The sequence below is a fragment of the Mytilus edulis genome, chromosome 1 (assembly GCF_963676685.1).
Source record: "Mytilus edulis chromosome 1, xbMytEdul2.2, whole genome shotgun sequence".
Classification (NCBI taxonomy): Eukaryota; Metazoa; Mollusca; class Bivalvia; order Mytilida; family Mytilidae; genus Mytilus; species Mytilus edulis.
Window position 1 is genome coordinate 19,733,660 of NC_092344.1, and position 21,803 is coordinate 19,755,462.

At 32.7% G+C, this 21,803-nt stretch overlaps 1 protein-coding gene across 12 annotated transcripts in view; it reads left to right on the top strand.

The window, feature by feature from the left end:
- Positions 1 to 1,499: 1,499 nt before the first annotated feature.
- The window catches only part of LOC139526951 (uncharacterized), a 63,087-nt gene continuing 42,783 nt past the window's right edge, over positions 1,500 to 21,803 (top strand). For 9 of the 12 annotated variants that reach the window (XM_071322143.1, XM_071322160.1, XM_071322177.1 and 6 more), the window contains exons 1-20: positions 1,577 to 1,715; positions 3,308 to 3,660; positions 4,482 to 4,568; positions 5,301 to 5,410; positions 6,242 to 6,361; positions 8,656 to 8,732; positions 9,327 to 9,467; positions 12,227 to 12,306; positions 13,021 to 13,219; positions 13,978 to 14,184; positions 14,749 to 14,916; positions 15,477 to 15,560; positions 15,970 to 16,150; positions 16,637 to 16,711; positions 17,605 to 17,757; positions 18,029 to 18,119; positions 19,193 to 19,298; positions 19,815 to 19,978; positions 20,640 to 20,687; positions 21,025 to 21,107. In XM_071322143.1, the coding sequence (XP_071178244.1) occupies positions 1,714 to 1,715; positions 3,308 to 3,660; positions 4,482 to 4,568; positions 5,301 to 5,410; positions 6,242 to 6,361; positions 8,656 to 8,732; positions 9,327 to 9,467; positions 12,227 to 12,306; positions 13,021 to 13,219; positions 13,978 to 14,184; positions 14,749 to 14,916; positions 15,477 to 15,560; positions 15,970 to 16,150; positions 16,637 to 16,711; positions 17,605 to 17,757; positions 18,029 to 18,119; positions 19,193 to 19,298; positions 19,815 to 19,978; positions 20,640 to 20,687; positions 21,025 to 21,107 (2,529 nt within the window). In that variant the 5' untranslated portion in view covers positions 1,577 to 1,713. Of the gene's footprint in view, positions 1,716 to 3,307; positions 3,661 to 4,481; positions 4,569 to 5,300; positions 5,411 to 6,241; positions 6,362 to 8,655; positions 8,733 to 9,326; positions 9,468 to 12,226; positions 12,307 to 13,020; positions 13,220 to 13,977; positions 14,185 to 14,748; positions 14,917 to 15,476; positions 15,561 to 15,969; positions 16,151 to 16,636; positions 16,712 to 17,604; positions 17,758 to 18,028; positions 18,120 to 19,192; positions 19,299 to 19,814; positions 19,979 to 20,639; positions 20,688 to 21,024; positions 21,108 to 21,803 lie in introns of all 12 variants that reach the window. The other 3 variants (XM_071322135.1, XM_071322168.1, XM_071322198.1) reach the window with 2 other exon arrangements.

Sequence of the window (21,803 nt, forward strand, 5' to 3'; positions counted from 1 at the left end):
TTAAAATCATAAGGAAAAGGGGAATTACAATTAAAAAGTAAGATCACAAAAGTACCGAACTCCGAGGAAAATTCAAAACGGAAAATCCTAAAATTGTATAAATTGTGTAAAAGATTATCAAAGCAAGGGTAATTGAGAAAGGCGTCTAAAAGGCATGTCGAACTTAATGACATTTAATTATGTTCCGAATATGAATCTTGCAAACTCAGTGGATGGAATGACGCGGCTTTGTGGAAGTGGGATATAGGGGAGAAGGTTACAAAAGTAGGGATGTGGGATATAGGATTATAAAAAGTGGAGATATGAACTATAGGGGACAAAAATGGTGGGATCTGGGGCAAAATATTAACTTAAAGAGGAAGGAGCATCCCATGTTACATTTACCCCCTTACGTAAATAAAAGGCAGTGGCTATTTTGCCGGCGCCGGTGAAAATATCTTTATTCAAGACGGCAAAATCGCTCATTTCGATAGAAATACCTATTTTGTCGGCTCCAGCATAATAGTGAATAGAAAGTCCCTGAGTGAATTTAAAAATATAGATAATTTGTAATTTTGCTCGGCACGAGCAATATAGTCAATTTGTTATTTTGTCGATTATTTGTGAAGTTTCTTATAAGAAATTTTAATCAGAGCCGGCAAACACAGGCACTTGTCTCAGAAAAAAATCCTATATACCTTAATATAACACAGATATTAAGGTATATAGGAAAATAAGTTCTAAGACCAGTGCCTATGTTACCCGGGGCGGGCTACTGACTATCCTTTCGGGTATAACTCTGTGCAGAGACAGCACTTGCCAAATCATACCCTGTTCTAACCAGTAAACATTGAAAAACATACCCTGTTCTAAACAGAATGGTTGAAAAAACACACCCTATTCTAGACCCGCTGAGTAAATGTATGCCCTGTATACTTTTTTTTTAACTACAATTGACCAAGAATAAAGAATAAAGCAAAACAAAAGATTTCTGAAAAACTCTTTTTGCTCCTATACACAGTTAAATAAGTGATCCTGTGGTTCTAGACAAATACTTTGTTTAAAAAAAGACCCCGTTTTCACCAGCAGGGCATGAAAAAGCGACCCTGTACTAACCAGCAGGGCATGAAAAAATGTACCCTTTTCTAACCAGAAGGATATGAAAAAGGGACCCTGTTCTTACCAGCAGGCATGAAAAATGGACTCTGTTTTGCGACACACTCATACCACTTAATATATAGGAAGTACCCCCTGGGCTGTGGTCTCTGCCATAGATCATATAGATATTAAAAGAAATATATATGAATATTTTTTTTTCTTATTATAATTTGGTGACCGTGTCCACAATGGACTATATATGAGCCAACAATTTCAATTACCAGTAACAAGAATGGGGCCTAACATTTTAAGATGTCTATAAAATAGCAACGGCCTACGATCTATATAATGCCCTTATATTCGAGAGCACGATTTAATGGCGGGAATACTTTTTACCTCCCTTTTTGGAGATTCCCGCCAGAGGTCATTTGGTTGCTACATGTAAACAATAATGGACGATTTCGAGCACCGGGCCATGACCGGGCTGTAAAACAAATATTTTTAATACAGATTTCACCAAACAAGATTGTTCAACTAATTTAAAGCCGTCACATTGTGTTAGTGGCCCTATAAAAAAAAGAAATGAAATAAACAAATGTGAAACTAATGAAGATTACGGTCTTTACCTTGAAATAAATGTAATTGTTTTTTAATCTGCTGTACACAATTTACTTCAAAATAAGGTTTTATTTAATAAAGAGATAGAAAAGTCGTAAAATACCTAACATTTATTGACTTGGCAAGAAATAAATCCTTTCAATCTGACACCTGTCATTGTTTCTAGTTCAACAGGTCAAGGTCTGTACTCTTTTACTAACAGCCACCAGTGTTTACATTATGCATGTACGTCTACTGGTTGAAGACGATTTTATACCTCGAGAACCAGTTACTGTCACCTGTTATTTTATGCAATAATTGCTGACAACCACAAAAAAACTACTGACAAAAACAGCTATTACTTTCTGGGTTCTGCCTCTGATAAAGGCGAGTATTCATGTCTTGAACTCCTCAGGTTTTCTGTCTGATCTGCCTTTTTTTTAGGCACTGGCTACGGTTACATGGAAATGTAACAATAATAAAAATATTATTGTTACATTGGAGAGTAAATGCCGGAATGCATGGTTGGGTAAGGACCGGCTTAATTACGAATGTAACAATAATTATTGAGGCTACGGTTACATTGCGTTATTGTTACATGAAAAAAGCAATGTACGATGGGACTAGTAATATGTACTAAATAATAAAAGTTGAGGACATTTATTACATACATTTATAACATACAATTTATTTACTGTAATTTTTTATTTACAATGACAATTTCTACAAATCCAGTAAGTTGTTTTTAAAGTCCGACACATTTTTGATGAACGAAATTATACGTCCTCCACGCATACGTGTACATACAGAATTTCTTAGTATTTAAGTTACAGTTAGCAAACTTTGCTTTCGATTATCAATTTGCGTCAAGTTATAAAGCTGTGTGAAATGTATGTCTTGATATTGTTTCAGTTTCGTTTAAAACGCATCCCAAGTTTTATTTTTTTCACCATAAACAAAATTGGTCCAAAGTATAATGACAGTAATAAGAGTAGGTGTGCAGTTAAATACTTTAAAAAAGTGAAACCATTGAACTATATTTTTCGCCTTTGACAGTCACACTCCTAATCAATCTTGAGTAGTATCTTTAAGAACATCAAAACCATTAATACGTAGTAAAACTATTCAAGTTGTACACCATTTTGTTGAATAATAATATTTTATTATTTATCAGTATTAAACTACAAGTATTGTTTAGCACATATGAAATAATGAAGCAATACAACTATAGAAGATTTAAATTTAATCAATCTAGCCTACATTGCTGTTTTTCATGTAACAATAACGTAATGTAACTGTAGCCTGAGTAATTATTGTTATATTTGTAATTAATCGGTTCCTTACCCAACTTTGCATTCCGGCAATTAGTCTCCAATGTAACAATAATATTTTTATTATTGTTACATTTCCATGTAACCGTAGCCAGTGCCTTTTTTTAACCCATAACTTTGGAACTCCCCTAGGTATGGGTGATATTTGTTGGCAAGTTGAAGCAACTTAATTGGCTGCTGTATGTCTTTGAAGTTTGAACCGTGTCAATAAAGCAAGTCAAGTGAGGTTATTTAAAAATGAGCAGTTTTACATTTACTGAAAAAATAATTCCATGCTCCAAATAAGTTTACTTATATTTTAGGAGTAAAATGGTACACAAAGCAGATGAAGAGGAAGTAAAATCCTCCATCTGCATGACAGAAGTTCCATCGGATGATGTTGAGATCGGTGAAGACTTCGGCATAGATCCTACAAATAGATTTGCCTTAGACGAAGATGAAGATCTTAAGGCAGCAGATGATCCCGAACTTAATAAAATCAAAGTTCAAATTTCTGAGAGTTTAGAAAAAGCTGAGTCTGTGTCATCCATTGTGTCAGAAGAAAGTGAGGAAGAAAGTAATCCAGTTTTATCAGAAAATTTTACCACTGTAACATATGGCCTTCATCCGAGGTCAACTTATGAACATGGGAAAAAGAACACAGATATTATGGGAAGTATGTTAACTCATTAATTTTAAAGCTCTAGCACTGTTGATTGTATTTATGGTACATGTATATTATTTGAAGTCCCTTCTGACATTTTTAATAAATTTAAGATTTAAAAAATGTGTTGCTTTTATTATTTTAAAAGTAATACTATGTAAGTTATATCCAACTATTAAGTAATAATTTCTGTTAGTCTGTTGTTTCATTTAATTAATAATATGTAATAACTATGCCTTATACATGTTGAGAAACTTGATTTCATATCAAATGAAAAAGTCTGTAAAAAAATCTCGCAATCTGCACCTTTTGTCAATATCTCTATGCTGGTAAAAATTGGGCCAAGATAGCAAAAATGAGGAAAAAATTTGATTACCATCATGATCATTAGGAACAAAAGTTAAAATAGGATGTTTTGACAAGTTTCATTTTTATGCCCCACCTACGAGGGGCATTATGTTTTCTGGTCTGTACCTTTGTTTGTATGTCCGTCTTTCCTGCTCCAAATAAAAGTTTTTGGTTGAGGTAGTTTTTGATGAAGTTCAAGTCCAATCAATTTGAAACTTAGTACACATGTTCCCTATGATATGATCTTTTTAATTTTAATGCCAAATTAGAGTTTTTACCCAAATTTCACGGTCCATTGAACATAGAAAATGATATTGCGAGCGGGGCATCTGTGTACTCAGGACACATACTTGTTTTAAATGTCTTTGACTCTGACTGCAACCTACATCATAACATGTAAGATTGATTGCTAATAGTTATATAATTTGACAAAAATCATCATGACATAATGTTCATATAATCATTTTAGATGTATTTCTTTTTAGTGGTATACAACAGTAGAATGAGACAGTTTGTTATACTGGACACTAAGGGTATCACAACATGGAAACGAGACATGGTAGATGTTAGAAGTAGGTGCATTTTAGATAACAGATACGATTAGATAAGACAAATTTTATTTCCAATAGAGGACCCATTATGGGTATAATCAGTGCAGAGATTTTTATATTTAACAAAATTATTTATTACATATAGTCATATAAACCTTTAATTTAAGTTTAGTGTTTATTGACAATGCACTAGAAACAGCGTCACATCCATTATAAAAAAAACTTTTATGAATTAAGTCCTTTCTGGTGGCTGATGCATATGAACAAATAGTATTGTTGTCCATATGCAGGAGTAACAAAGGTCAGATGCTTAAAAGACACTAAAGCCAATACACACAAATATGAATAATTAAACACTTTACAACACAATTTTAAATCAATAATAAAAAAAGAATTAGTATATATTCCTCCTCGTGGCTAATGCACATGAGCAAGATTATTATGAAGTTTAAATGCAAATTGTTCAGTTTATTTAGATTTCAGAAAATCATGATGAAACCAAATTTTAGACCTCACATTGTACCAATTTTTTAATCGTATAAAGCAAATTATACATGACCTTTAAAGTTTTGTGGAGAACTAAATTGTTAACTTAAAAAAAGGGCAAGTGTTTGTCCTTAAAGCTAGTTACATGTACATGTGTTTGCTTTTAAATGCACATCAGAATGTTAGAATTAAATTACAGGAATTTGAATCTTGTATGAAATACATGAAGTGATTTTGTTTCTCTCTAACTTTTTGTTTGATTTTCAGTACAAAGAGCATTGCTGTATCCTAAATATGAATATAAGTTGATAACATACCTGATCTATGCAAAGAAATACAACTGCTATTTTGCTCTTGGGAAAGATTTTTCATTAAGGGTATGTGAAAAAATAAAAACTTGAATACAGAAATGTCTATGATTACGGTAACTTTCATTGTAAGATTATTCTCTTATGTACCCAAAACCTTTCTATTCATATATATATGATATAAATGGTATTTTTAAAATCTTAAACAATATTTAACAATTATCAATATAAAACAAAATCCACTGTCATAACTGTGCTTAAAATGATGACCAAAATGGTTTAAGAAAAAATCCACCTTCTTTGATCTATGATATGAATGAAAAGATCTTGTTATGGCAGTTTATTAATTGAGAACAAAGGAATAGAGACAGTAACCATAATGTAAAGTTGTATTTTTAAAACTTTACTTGTTCAAGTAAATTAGCTGTGTTTGTATTGCTAAATGTATCATTTTTGACAGTATTATAAGAAAAAATTATATCTGCTTCTTATGTTATGAGACACTGTTAATTTTTCAGAAAACTGACATAAAATTCAGCATCATATCAGACATCACAAAAAACATCAACATTGACATAATTGGTGAAAAATCTTTTATAACTGAAACAATTGGGACATTTTAACATATGTGTTCATACAATTATCGCAACATCAACGCAGTTAAAAATTTAAGGTTTTTTAGCACAAAAATTAAGAGTTAGTGAACCTGACAAATGTTATCTTAATTTCTAATTGAACAGGTGCTAAACCAATACTTTGATGAGACACGTAGTGTTAGTGGTGATCTGAGATCTGTTTTGTAATTGAACAGGTGCTAAACCAATACTTTGATGAGACCTGTAGTGTTAGTGGTGATCTGAGATCTGTTTTGTTCATGTTATTTAATTTCTAATTGAACAGGTGCTAAACCAATACTTTGATGAGACATGTAGTGTTAGTGGTGATCTGAGATCTGTTTTGTTCATGTTATTTAATCCTGTAGAAGATGAACTCATTACTGGTGGAGTGGGTGGCACTAAGGTATTTATCAGGGTAACTTATTACTGATGGAGTGGGTGGCACTAAGGTATGTATCAGGGTAACTCATTACTGGTGGAGTGGGTGGCACTAAGGTATTTATCAGGGTAACTCATTACTGGTGGAGTGGGTGGCACTAAGGTATGTATCAGGGTAACTCATTACTGGTGGAGTGGGTGGCACTAAGGTATTTATCAGGGTAACTCCTTACAGATAGAGTGGGTGGCACTAAGGTATTTATCAGGGTAGCTCATTACTGAGGGAGTGGGTGAAACTAAGGTATTTCCCAGGGTAACTCATTACTGGTGGAGTTGGTGGCACTAAGGTATTTATCAGGGTAACCCTTAACTGGTAGAGTGGGTGGCACTAAGGTATTTACCAGGGTAACTCATTGCTGAAGGAGTTGGTGGCAATAAGGTATTTATCAGGGTAACTCATTGCTGAAGGAGTTGGTGGCAATAAGGTATTTATCAGGGTAACTCATTACTGGTGGAGTGGGTGGCACTAAGGTATTTATCAGAATAACTACTTACTGATAGAGTGGGTGGCACTAAGGTATTTATCAGGATAGCTCATTACTGAGGGAGTGGGTGAAACTAAGGTATTTCTCAGGGTAACTCATTACTGGTGGAGTGGGTGGCACTAACGTATTTATCAGGGTAACTCTTAACTGGTAGAGTGGGTGGCACTAAGGTATTTATCAGGTTAACTCATTGCTGAAGGAGTTGGTGGCAATAAGGTATTTATCAGGGTAACTAATAACTGGTGGAGTGGGTGGCACTAAGGTATTTAACGAGGTAACTCATTACTGGTAGATTGGGTGGCACTAAGGTATTTATCAGGATAATTCCTTCCTGATGGAGTGGGTGGCACTAAGGTATTTATCAGGGTAGCTCATTACTGAGGGAGTGGGTGGGACTAAGGTATTTCTCAGGGTAACTCATTACTGGTGGAGTGGGTGGCACTAAGGTATTTATCAGGGTAACCCTTAACTGGTGGAGTGGGTGGCAACAAGGTGTTTCTCAGGGTAGCTCATTACTGAGGGAGTGGGAGGCACTAAGGTATTTATCAGGATAGCTCATTACTGGTGGAGTGGGTGGCACTAAGGTTTTTATCAGGGTAACTCTTAACTGGTGGAGTGGGTGGCACTAAGGTATTGATCAGGGTAACTCATTGCTGGTGGAGTGGGTGGCACTAAGGTATTTTCAGGGTAACTCCTTACTGATGGAGTGGGTGGCACTAAGGTATTTATCAGGGTAACTCATTACGGGTGGAGTGGGTGGCACTAAGGTATTTTCAGGGTGACTCTTTACTGGTGGAGTGAGTGGCACTAAGGTATTTTTCAGGGTAACTCCTTACTGATAGAGTGGGTGGCACTAAGGTAATTTTCAGGGTAACTCTTTACTGATGGAGTGGGTGGCACTAAGGTATTTTTCAGGGTAACTCTTTACTGATGGAGTGGGTGGCACTAAGGTATTTTTCAGGGTAACTCTTTACTGGTGGAGTGGGTGGCACTAAGGTATTTTTCAGGGTAACTCTTAACTGATAGAGTGGGTGGCACTAAGGTATTTTTCAGGGTAACTCTTTACTGGTGGAGTGGGTGGCACTAAGGTATTTATCAGGGTAACTCATTACTGGTGGAGTGGGTGGCACTAAATAGACTAGTATGATTGGCAATTACACAATTATCAACCAGAGTTCAAATGAAGTGGATGTTGGCAATTATTTGCAACCATATGGTCTTCAACATGGGGAAACTCAAATCAACAGTTGGATTTAAAACTTTACCTAAGTCAAACATACATGAATGCTGATATAAACACGAAAGATGAGATTTTTAAAAGCTTTTGTACTATATGGACCCTTTTAATGTTTGAGAAGACAGTATGTTGAAATCTAGATATCTCTTTTTTGTAATGCTGGCTTTGGCTCAAATTGATGTATATTTGATATTTCTTACACTGAGGTTGTAAGTTCAAATCCCACATGGGGCAGGTGCACTCGACTGCAATCTTAATTGACTAGAATTGTCAGTTTTCCTTTGAAGATTGTAATTCTCTCCTGGCACTCAGGCTTCCTCCTGCAATAAAACTGAAGGTTACAATATAGCACAAAAGTGTTGAAAATGGCGTTTAACACCAATCGATCAATCAATCAATCTTCCATTATTAATATTGTCAGTGTGAATTATACAAATAAGAAACATATTCAAATGTTGCATATTTGTGTCCAAAGTTATACCATAGATCTGTTACCCTTTTTTCAAATTATGAATTTGATTTTTTTATGCTTGACAGGTTTGGAAGTTTGAGAAAGATAACTCAAGACAATTATATAAAATGAAAGAACTTGCAAATTACACTCTTAGACTGAAGTAAGTATTTTTAGATTGCCTCAGTAAGGAAGAATTATTGATGCATCTAAACAGCAAAATAATCTGTAAGAGAGGATCTACAAGGAAATAAAGTTATGGAAATTGTCAATTAACTCCTTAAAGGGGTAACTGTCCTTAGATAAATTGACCATATATATTAAAACTATTCTCTATATGAATGTGGATCAAACATGATCAAAATCTTATTAAGTGTGTGAGGTATGATGTTTAACTATTTACATTATTATTCGTTGGATTCCAATTTTCATGGATTTCATGTATACAGTAGAACCACGAATTAAAATGTTCAATGAGTTACAAATTTGCTAAAGGAATATATGCAGACGTTGCAAAATCCACAAAATTACCACAAAAGTGTAATCTTATCTCAATACACAAAAATTGTCACCCTAGAAATAAATCATAAATGAATCCACAGTAATTGTTTTAAAAATTTTGAAGGAAAAAATTTAAAGAAAAATATTTGACCCTTGTACTGTATAATCTTGTATTTTTGAAAAGATAAGTATGCACAAATATTTTCTCAATTTTTTGGACAGTATTTAAAGGAATACTATATTGATATATTATTAGATGTGAATGGGACAATGTTGGTGGAAGCTGGGTGAAGAGAGTTGATTTAGACCAAACTCTAAAACATCTATATTGCTGTTCAGACACAGATTTACATGTCTATAGATTAACAGATGGACAAACACTCTTTAAAATTGAAAGGTTTGTATGGTATATAATTACATACATTTATTTATTGTTCATAACACAAAAGTTGGAAATGTTGTTTAGTCATTTTTGAAAATTGATATTGGTAGTAATTTTTTCTTGATTAATCTTCAGCCATTTTGTAATGAATAATATAGGAATATGTGGAGAACAAAATACCCTTTGTGAGCATGCTCACATACCCCACACCCCTACATTGTCACTAGACAAACACAATATCACCAGATTCCTAAATTCAAGGACTCACAACTCTACAAAAGTCAACTGATAAAAATTTCCTTGTGGGTATGCACATTAAACATATTTTGTCCTCATTAACTGTAAAGTTTCTTGAAATTCTGTTGGGTGTGGTTTCAGAGGAGTTGCAATTACAAACTGTTGCAGTAGTATGTTTTGGCCAAAATTCTAAGTTCAAAGGGGCATAACTCTTAGAACAAAAAATGAATCATAATTTCCTGTTGATATGCACATCTTCATAGTACAATGTATGTCTTTATTATCTTCAAAGTTTCATGAAATTCTCTTTTGTGGGTTTTGATGACAAGAACAGGACTGATGGACTGTAGTATATTGACACCAATAAGTTCAAAGGCGCATAACTAAAATAGTATATTAGGGCAAATTTCTATGTTCAAAGAGGCATAACTCCTGGAACAAAATTAAATCACAATTTCCTGTCAATATACTCATCTGTACAGTATAACCTTATTATCTACAAAGTTTCATTAAATTCTGTTGTGTGGTATCAGAGGAGTTGTGATTACAAGATCTGGATTGACGGGTAGACAGACGTACAGGTCAACGAGTCAAAAACATTATATCCGACGCAATAAATCAGGTTGGGTGTAAGAACTATGGCCACAATATGAATTTCTTGATTCTGATTAATATTAAGAAATTCTGTTGTGTGTGGTTTCAGAGGAGTTGCAATTACAAACTGTTGCATTAGTATGTTTTGGCCAAAATTCTAAGTTCAAAGGGGCATAACTCTTAGAACAAAAATTGAATCATAATTTCCTGTTGATATGCACATCTTCATAGTACAATGTATGTCTTTATTATCTTCAAAGTTTCATGAAATTCTCTTTTGTGGGTTTTGATGACAAGAACAGGACTGATGGACTGTAGTATATTGACACCAATAAGTTCAAAGGCGCATAACTAAAGTAGTATATTAGGCAGGGTTTCCGCTGGCGGTCGCCATTTTCGCAATTTGCGAAAAAATAATAATTGTGGCGATAAAAATTCGTCATTTGCGAAAGAATTTGGCGAAAGAAATATATAAACCGATTTATTTTCCTCCATCTTGTTTATTCACTTTTTTCGAGTTTCTCGGACTTTACCCGATCAGACAATACTCGGAATTCACATTGACCTCATTAAGATTTAGACAGAAAATCAATAATCAGCTGATTGCATTTTATAGCTATCGACAACAAAGGACTAATTAATAAAGGTGTTGATTGAATTGTTTCACAAAATGATATGGTCAAATGGCTTCCACTATAAATGTCACTTACAGAATTTATTTACATCTTTGCGACGCACGTGTTTGAAGCAAACTTTTGACATCTCTCCGTTTAAAGATAGTTTTGAAAAGAAAGCTGTTGTTGTGACGAAAATTGTTCAAAAGCAAGAAAAATCTCCGATTTAAAACTTTAATTCTTTTATCCTTTGACTTTAATAAAGTCGTTTGAGTGACACATGCACGTGTTTCAAGCATAGTTGTACGTCTCAACTTTTTCATTTACGATGGTCAAGAAAAGAAAACTGTCGTTATGAAAAAATCTATCCAAAAGGCTGGGAACAACCCCTGGAATGAGAGTAACCCTTCAATGTAATGCCTACACATGAAATGAGGGATCAATTTCATGTGTTAAAAGCTTTTGTTTTGTTGTAAAAATTACTTCGTAGTACAAAAGGGCACAACAGGAAAAATATATTTATGTTACTTGGCGAAAAAAATAATAAAGTGGCGAAAAATATATTGTTTTGGCGAAAGAGGTGGCGAAAAAAATAATTGACCCAGGGTAAACCCTGATATTAGGACAAATTTCTAAGTTCAAAGAGGCATAACTCCTGGAACAAAATTAAATCATAATTTCCTGTCAATATACTCATCTGTACAGTATAACCTTATTATCTACAAAGTTTCATTAAATTCTGTTGTGTGGTATCAGAGGAGTTGTGATTACAAGATCTGGATTGACGGGTAGACAGACGTACAGGTCAACGAGTCAAAAACATATTTGATGCAATAAATCAGGTTGGGCGTAAGAACTATGACCACAATATGAGTTTCTTGATTCTGATTAATATTAAAAATTCTATTCTAGAAAATGATGTCCAGATATGTTCAAAATAAAAAAGATAAATTTTATGCGACATTCTAGGGATTTTCTACCTCATGAATATATAACCTTAGCTTTAGTTGGCAAAATTTGAAAATCTCCAATGCTTTTCATCTAGCTGTGGAAATGCAGCTCTTACAATATTTTTTGACAATTTGTGGACCATGCATAGGTTTATTGGAAGGGACCTGACAGTAACAATTTGTAAGTGCATTACACATTATGGGGAAATTGTGATTACAAAATAAGTAACACTTCTTTCACAAGGTTTTTATTGGCGAGGAAAACAGTTAGTCCTGCTAACGACATGTCTACCTATGCCAAAAAAAATATAAAATTGCTGTTGATTTCAAAATGGAATATGACAATGTGATTTACTTGAATGTGAATAATTTATTTCAGAACCCATAACATGTCAATTACTGGATGTTGTTATGCACCATACTACAGGGCTTTGTTGACTTGTTCTGTTGATACAACAAGTAAGTAGCTCTGTCTCATAGTCTACATATATTTTAATATAAGATTATAAGGTGTCGTGACTTCAGTTTGAATATATGCTTGTAATTTTTTTTATAAATAACCCATGAATGTCAACTAGTCAAGCCGCTAATACTACATGCTGTTTCATGATATAGACACAACAGCCCTTGTGGATTTTGCTTTTTCCATCTGCCCAGTGTAGTCCAAGAGTTCCAATTCTAGCTATATTTTTTGGGGGTAAAAATATTGATTACTTTTACTTATCTGCTTTTTTCAATTAATTGTACTTGCAAGAAATTGCATGCCCACTCCTTTGGGTGGACAGAGTAAACAAGCTAGGCATTTTGCTCACCAGATGCTCAGGTGGACAAAGCAAAATCCACTTCAGCTGCAGTAACAGGTATTATGTGAACCCTTACAATGCAAGTCCTTTCATAAGATTATAATGTTTGGTGGCCTTTAATATATCTTTGTAATATTGCTTGAATGGATGCTTAATGTTGAACAGCTTATATTAATGCTTTTACAGGACAATATGTGAATCCATTTTCATGCAGCTTCCATGATTTGATGGGTTCTGTGAAATGATTTGTTTTTGATTTCACAAGATTTAACATAAAGATGCTCCCTACTTCTGAGGTCACCATCTGAATCTGACTCGTATCTATCATCTTACCCCTGCTTACAGATTTAATTGTTACTTCCTATTTCAGTTAAAGCATGGAGTCTGATAGATAATCCAAATGACAACAAAGCCTCCAGTGTCAAACGTCTACTGCATACATTTTCTGGTCACTCTAGAGCTGTGTCTGGAATGGTTCTCCACCCAGAGACACAAACCATGTTTATTACATCATCTTTGGATGGAACAGTCAGGATCTGGTCTTTAGATACAATGGAACAGTTATACAGGTAATCAGTCATCTTAATGTAACAGAATGGACCTGGTGTACCAATTCATGACACAATAACACAACACACAAAGAAAAAACAGTGGACATTATTTTATCCTGTTTTACATCTCGTAGTAACAGTGCTGTTTTCAGTATGGAGCAATAACACCCAACCAACTAATGTCAAGATGGCCTGTAGCACCTGTTAGTTTGAATTTTGTTTTTTAAATGGAGAGAGAAAACATCAAGATGACATTTGATAATTCCAGTGGAAAAAAACCAATGAACTCTCTAGTAGTCAATAAGGGATTTAAAAGAACTAAGTTTTCTATACTTTAATAAATCTGTTTCCCATAAATTTACGTAGACGCATACCTTACTCTATTGTTCTGAGAATAGCACAATGGAAACAATATAGAGCAATAATGGTTACAGGTAGTTTTACATTTGAGTCCCCATTTTAGAATCTGAAATTTTAGAAGGGTATTCTGTTTTCATGCAAAGCGACCATAGAACAACAGCACTGAAATGTGAATTTATTTAGAATCCCATATTTGATGTATTTTTATCCTTTAATATTAAACATAACCCTATGTAGCATGCTATCAGTTTAGATTGAGATTTATTGGGGTCAAGTTTTACTGAACTTTTTAGGCCCATACCTTTACATTTAATCTTTGAATTCAGCAGCTTTTATCCAATTTGGACTCATGTACTTAGTTTGGTTTATAGGCTTTGCATGCTGTGATATTTAGTTAATTTAATTTTGGCTTTTAGCACTACCATTTCCTCTGATGGACTTCTATGGATGGGACTGACTGATGATAATCTGCTGTATATAAGTACATGTCGTAGCATTACTCTATGGCATACAAACCAGTTTCTTAAGTTCTGGGCCTTGGCTAGAAACAATGTTAATAAACTATACTTGTCTGGCGCTGAGGATAAAACAACTAGAGTGGTGGCTGTTTGTGATGATAGCAGGTATTTTACTTATTTACTATGGAAACAGTCTATAAAGATACCAGGTATTTTACATATTATTAAAATTGAGAATGAAAATGGAGAATGTGTCAAAGAGACAATAACCTGACCAAAGTTCAGAAAATAGCTGGAGGCCACAAATCTGTCTTCAACACAGTGAAAACAAACCCGTACCTGGAGTAGGTCTTCAGCTGGCCACTGAACAAAATGTGTACTAGTTCAGTGAAAATGAACGTCACACTAAACTTCAAAATATATAAATGAACTATGGAAAGTGTTTTTGAAAACAGGGGATGTTTTAAACAGTTTCTATGAAAACAGTTTGTGAAAATAAAAGGTATTTTAACATATGAAGAAAGCTTATTATAAAAAAAAGTTTGTAAAAATTTCTGTTTTATGTCAAAACAGCAAAAAATGTATGGAGAATAAATTTATGAAACTAGAAAGTTCAATATCATATTTTTATCCAGAGTAATTGAAATTTAAATAAGGTATACACTATACAGCTATACAAAAACAGTATAGATCATGCATTTTGGTTAATAGCCACTTTGTATTTTTCAGTGTGAAGTTATTTTCCCGAACAAACAGGAAGAATTTGACGACAATGTTACCAGTGCCTCCTCCAGATTTACTCCCACTACAGAAAGTTCTTAGTGTCTGTTATAGCCGAGAGTTCACAGCCATTTACATTCTCATTAATCCCACAAAAATTTGGGTGTATACTGCAAGGTATGTTTAACAAAGAATATAATTTAATTTTTTATAGTTTGTATTATTACAATAGAAGTATGTTGGTAATTGCTACACTAGCAAATAAGCATACATATATAATAACGTTAAGAAACCCAAACATGACCGCCATAAATTACTATCCCTAGGAAGGAGTTTTCAGGGGATTTATTTAAATCCATTTGTTTGTCCATAGTGATCTATTGCCTTCAGATCCTGATTCAATTAACTCAAAACTAGATTTCAATGTTTCTTTTTATAGAGAGAAATTTTTAGGCTCAAAATGATTGCAGATCCAGCTTATTTTGAAACAATGAAATGTTTGATGGAATGAGTATTTTATATTAGAAAAAGTGAAGAAAAATCAACACGAATAGTCAAAATTCAAAATCTGTAAAAATGGAAAAATATTTCTTACATTGGACTATTATGCATTATAATGTATTAAACTGTTTTCAAGGGAGACAATGCAATATAATGTACAAACTGTTTTCAGGGGAGACAAGACATTTATTCTTTTAAAGGGAGAAAATTCAATATAATGCATTTATTTTTTTCAGGACTGATCCATGTTGTAAGATAGGGGAGATAAATGTTCTAAGAATGCAGCATGCTGACATGAAAGGAAATGGACAAACTATCAGGTCAGTCTAAAATGTTTATTAGTTTTAAATCATTTTTTTAATGTGTCTAAAAGTTACATGTCTACCACATAGCTAAGAAGGAAAATAAAGAAACTGAAGAAGACCAGTGGCCAAAACATAATAAAGTTATGGTTTAATTACTACAATAATGTAAAATGTGTCCCTATAAGAATTTCTAAACAAAAGACTGTTTTTATTGTCACTTTTTCACTTTTTCCTTGACAAAGCTAACTTTTACATGACCTATTGATGACATACTGAATGCATATACCATTTTCATTGAATATTTATTTTTCATATACATTCAAATACAAAAAAAAAAAAACTGTTTTAAAACAGTATTTGTGGGGGGTATTTGAATAAATATAATAATGAACTATGAATAAATCTGACATTTAATTATGTTTAGGTCTCCCAAAGTAGCAGCTGTAGGAAAAGGTCCAGCCCATAGAGCCACAGAAAATGGTATGGGAAATGAAATAGCTTCAAGTTGTTCCAGTCTCAGTAACCTAAATAGTCCAGCCATGATGTGGACTGATGAAGGATTTTGTAGTCCTATTAGACATAGCTATTTACTGATGGGACTTGAGGTTTGTCTAGATATATAACAAGCGGCTGTAATGGTTACTTAAATAATCCAACTATAAATTTATTAAAAATTTCAAGCACTAGAAATTACCGGTATGCAAATTCCATAATTTAAAATAATTCCAAGTTGACATAATAGCCTGTTATACAGTTTTAATGTTATAAAGTTCATTTTAATATTGCTTGGTGATTGAGTTGTGGGTTTCATAAGAGAATGTAGTTAAATTTACAGGAAAGTAATGACTTTGGATAATAATGAACTCTACTGAAAGGATTCACACAGGCGTTGGTTAACCAGATGGAGTTTAATTATTCAGGATGGTTAAATTCTATTAAATGTAACATTATTGTAACATTTTATGTAATTTTGGAGTGTTCTTACATTTTGTCATATTTTAAATGCTGGTAATATTTTGTTGATGTGACAGATTGTAGAAATAGTAGAATTTAATTTATATTTCTATATAGAATTATGATTTTTATTTCAGGATGGAAGAGTCCTTTTCACAGATCCTGTTATCATTGGTCAGAAATACATGGAATTTAAAGCTTCTAAAGATGCTGTAAGAATTTTACTGTTGATTAAAGTTTGTTTTTTTAAATTTATGATTATTTTTTACTTTAAAAACACAAGTGCTTATTAAAATAACCACGATGTTTGAGTTATACATGTATTAGGGGGAAACACTTCTTATTTATGTACAATGATGAATAAAAAGAAATGTGTGATATACGTCAATCAGACAGCAACCTAATGACAAAAAACACAAATGACTACTAAAGGTCAATTAACAGTCGTGGATAATGAACATGTGTTTAAGTGCTGATTTTTAATGCTGTGGCTGATCAATTCTAATAGTTAATCTCTGAAGTCTAGAAGCGGAGTGACATCTAAAATAAAAACTATAGGCTTTCCTTTATTAACACTGTATAAGGAAACCATAAAACTTGGTTTCATAAAAGATTGGAATATATTTTAAAATATATTTTTTTTTTCAATTTAAAAGAAATATGTCAACCATTGCCTTTAAAAAGACAAAGTAACAAAACATATACGTTTTATTTTCATATTTTATGTATGGACAGCTTTATCATAACCTTATATTTTTCATTGGTAACAACTTAGAAAAAACTTGAACAAACCATTCTTTTAGTATGAAAATATATGCTTGATTATTTTCTAGAATGTACGGCAGATTTGACTTTGAATCATATTTGAGTAAACTATAAAGGGAGATAATTGGAAAAAACAAATATGAAAGAGGATTTATTATAATTTAATCAAAGTTCTGTAAATTCAGAAATAACTGTGTGCATTTATTATTGAGTTATTTTCATTTTAGACTAAAATGTGATTTTAATTTTTGTGATATTGAGAAAAATCCTGTTTTTATAAAAAATTTCAAAATGCAAATTTGAATTATTGTGATTGTAACTTTGTCACATTTCATTACAGATATCAGACATGACACATGATGAAAACCATAATTCCTTGATAACTTTATCCCGGTCTAAAGAGTTGATGATGGTACAGATCTGGACACTGCCTCAATTAGAACTTAGCCATGAATTGTACTGTGATGTAGATATTACAAGCTATGCAAGAATTGTTAGTATCTTTTGTCTTTGATTTTTTTATTTGATTACAGACTTTCTGTTTCTATTTTCCTGGGAGTTTATTATTTTTGGTATTTTAATTTTTGTCCTTTTTCTTACTGAAAAAGTGTGACTGTGTTAGAAAAAAATAGTTTATTTGCAAAGATAAGTTTTTGTCTTAATCATATGAAAATTATATAGTCCTATAACAGTGCAACAAAACAGTTGATAATTTTTGAGACCCTTTCTTTCAATTCATGTATCTAAATAATATTTGTTTTCAGAATTCATCATTTTTGAGTGGTCATGAAAGTGGACATTTGAATTATTATTTATTAGAACCAGCTGAAGATGCTGGCCTTTTCAAAGCCAAACGTAAGTATGATTACAAAAATGTTCATGGGAACTTCCATATGATTAATGTCAACAAGAGAAAAAGGTATAAATAGTACAAATATATAAGAAGATGTGGTATAAGTGCCAATGAGACAACTCCCTATCCAAGTCACAATTTGTAAAAGTAAACCGTTATAGGTCAAATAAAATTGAGAATGGAAATGGGGAATGTGCCAAAGAGACAACAACCCGACCATAGAAAAAAACAACAGCAGAAGGTCACCAACAGGTCTTCAATGTAGCGAGAAATTCCCGCACCCCGAGGCATCCTTCAGCTGGCCCCTAAACAAATATATACTAGTTCAGTGATAATGAACGCCATACTAAGTACATTCTTCAACATTTGTTTTACTGTGAAAAAATAGAAGAAAATCCTTATGCCCCTTCAAGACAAATTTTGTTGAAATGATTTCATACATTTTCATTTAGAGTAATTTTTGCAGTTCTTTATTATGCAAACACAACTTTTCAAGCAGGAATGTGTCCAATGTAAAATAGTCCATGCATTTATTTATCCATTTGTTTTCATCTTGTAAACTTGTTATCAGCTTTTTGTTTGTTCGAGTGCAACTCCTCTCAGCCAATTTGCTGAAAATGTGGTCATTCGTGGTACGATTGTTTGTCATCATGTGTAGTATATAATACTCTACTGCACAGTTGTGGGACTCGCTATTTTTTGGTAATGACAAATTCAAATGCAACCCCTGAGTTTCCTTGAAAGCCTGAATACTTAATAGGATTCGTAGTCATCATGTGTTTTTGACAATACTATATACTCAATTTCATTTGATAGGTTCTGCTAGTTATGGGACTTTGACTATCATCATCATTTTGCACCATACTCATACATCTTTAATCATATTTTTAAACAACTCTTATGAGGCAGAATTGATTGTCATCATGTGCATTTGGTTAAACTTTTTGGCAATATATTATGTAGCTTCACCATTCATTCAGTGATATTTTTACACACAACAAACATAAAATTATGTAAGATTTGAAAATGTGCTAAATAAACAATATATTAGAAAATTGTTCATTGATTTTAACAGAGGAACCTAAAAGAGAAGATATCATTCCTAAGAAACAAGTAGAACACAGAAGTAAGATTGTATCAGTGGATGGATCATTAAACATGAAAATATTCTGCTCATGTAGGTAAGTAATTATAAACAGGTATCACACTTCAAAAGGAATGGACAAGTGGTTGATGTAATTCACCTATGTTGATCACTAGCCTTACAACACTTGAGTCAAATCCTGCTCGTTGCAGGTGCCCTTGACTCCAATTTTAATGAACTAGGATTGTCAGTTTTCCTAACAAAGGTCAGAAGAAATCACACAATAGCGTTGAAAGTGGTGTTTAACACCAGTTAATCTATCAAATCAATCAAAGGAAAGGGAGGAGCCTTGGTGGTGAAGTGTTCTGAGTAGTTCATTGAAATTAAATGATAACTTGCTTGTCAACAGTGAGGCATCCAGAGAAAATTGAGAGAGAATTTTGACTATTTGAAATAAATCCACTGTTTGTAATTTTTACTGAATGACACTGAATTGTTTAAACATAGTCTGCATCATGCAACATATTTTGAATTTTAATGTTTTTGTAATAAATTTAGTGGCTCTTATACAATCTTTACATGGAATTGATACCATATTCGCCATTTATTTCAGTGATAATGGAATGATTAGAATCTGGGATGAGTTTAAAGTTTTACTCCGAGAGATTTGTTTAGATGATGAGGGAGCCACCTTGTCATCAGCATGTTTCCTTGACAACCTCGCCAATATGCTGGTGGCTTTCAAAAATCATCTGTATATAATAGATCGCAGTAAAGGTTAGTTTACATAAATAGAATGAGATGAGATTACAGGAATATTTATGTTACAAACATATTTATATATTATGTAGATGTATACTATGAAAGTAGTTTTTTTAATTAACAAGGAGTGTTTCACATCAGCCTAACATTTCTAAGCAATAGCTAATATCTTGGGATCCCCTTCATTTATTCCTTAAAGTTATCATGGTTAATGTGGAAGTCTTTTTTTAAATGGGGTACAGATTTCTATGGATATCACGATTAATCCATTCGTCAATTTTTTCAGAATACTCAATAAAATTACTATTTTTCAGTTGATGTCAAAACTGTTTTGTGCAAGGCCTGATATAATGAAGTTTTATGTAGCACAAGAAATTGAAATTGAAATTGAATCCATGAATAAACATACTTTGGAAAATTTTCAATACCTATGAAATTATGCACTTCCTAAAGTATGTTTGAATCCAAATGAATTTTTGGTTAACTATATCAAACCAGATTTTACGTTATATATTATAAAAGAGGGTTCAAGAGGACATCTTGTATTCACAACACTTCCTGAAATGCTTCCTCATTTTGAAATAAACTATTACAGAATATTCCAAACATTTAACTACATAGATTTGATATATTTTTACAGGTTGTACTTTAGATTAAATTTGATATTGTTTTTCAGTTTGTCCCCAAATTAAAGGAATAGAAGATGAGGATACATTTGATAAAGGTACTTTTTCTATGTGAATTATAATACAATACTGAGTTGCAGTTTTATTATAAACATTTATTTGCAACTTTCAAATAAAAATGCAACATTTGACAAAAGGAAGCTGATAACTATGTCTGATCTTTGTAAATTTTTATTTAAAAAAATTCTTGACTCAAGCCAATGATACATTTCAGTCAAGACCTTAAATAATTGATCATGATCAGGAAATATGACTTTTACTGGACCTTTGAATCTGGCCAATGGTGAAGTGTGATTGAATAACATTAAATAATTGTATGGTGAAAGAGGAGAACATGAATTAGATATAGTTCAAACTGCTGTATTATTTTTTCAGAATCTCATATCTCAGAAGAACAATATGTATTATATGAAGGCAGCATTTTCCACCCAGAGCCAGTTACACTAGAGAATTATCTTGTAAGTAAAGCATTCTTTATATTAGCTGTGTAAAAATGGTACTTTCCAACCAGAACCATTTACACTAGAGAATTATCTAATAAGTAAAGCATTCTTTATATTAGCTGTGTGAAAGTGGTACTTTCCACCCAGAGCCAGTTACACTAGAAAATTATTTAGTAAGTAAAGCATTCTTTATATTAGCTGTGTGAAAGTGGTACTTTCCACCCAGAGCCAGTTACACTAGAAAATTATCTAGTAAGTAAAGCATTCTTTATATTAGCTGTGTGAAAGTGGTACTTTCCACCCAGAGCCAGTTACACTAGAAAATTATCTAGTAAGTAAAGCATTCTTTATATTAGCTGTGTGAAAGTGGTACTTTCCAACCAGAGCCAGTTACACTAGATAATTGTCTATTATTTAAAATGTCTTGTGTATAAAGTGTATATATATGTGTTCGAAGACAACATTTTTACGCTGAAAGTCGAATTCAGATGTGAATTGCTTTGTCTTTGGTTTCACTGACTGGTTAAAGTTGACTTTTGTGAATTATAATACTATAGCACTTTTGAGTTCTATTTAGTTGAACCTTTCTTATCTGTTAGTTATTAAAATAAAATTAGTTTGTTTCAACTGCTCTTCATGCTTCACTGAATACTATAAATTCATTCAGGAATAAAAAGTTTCTAAATCATCATTTAAATTGTTTAGTCTATT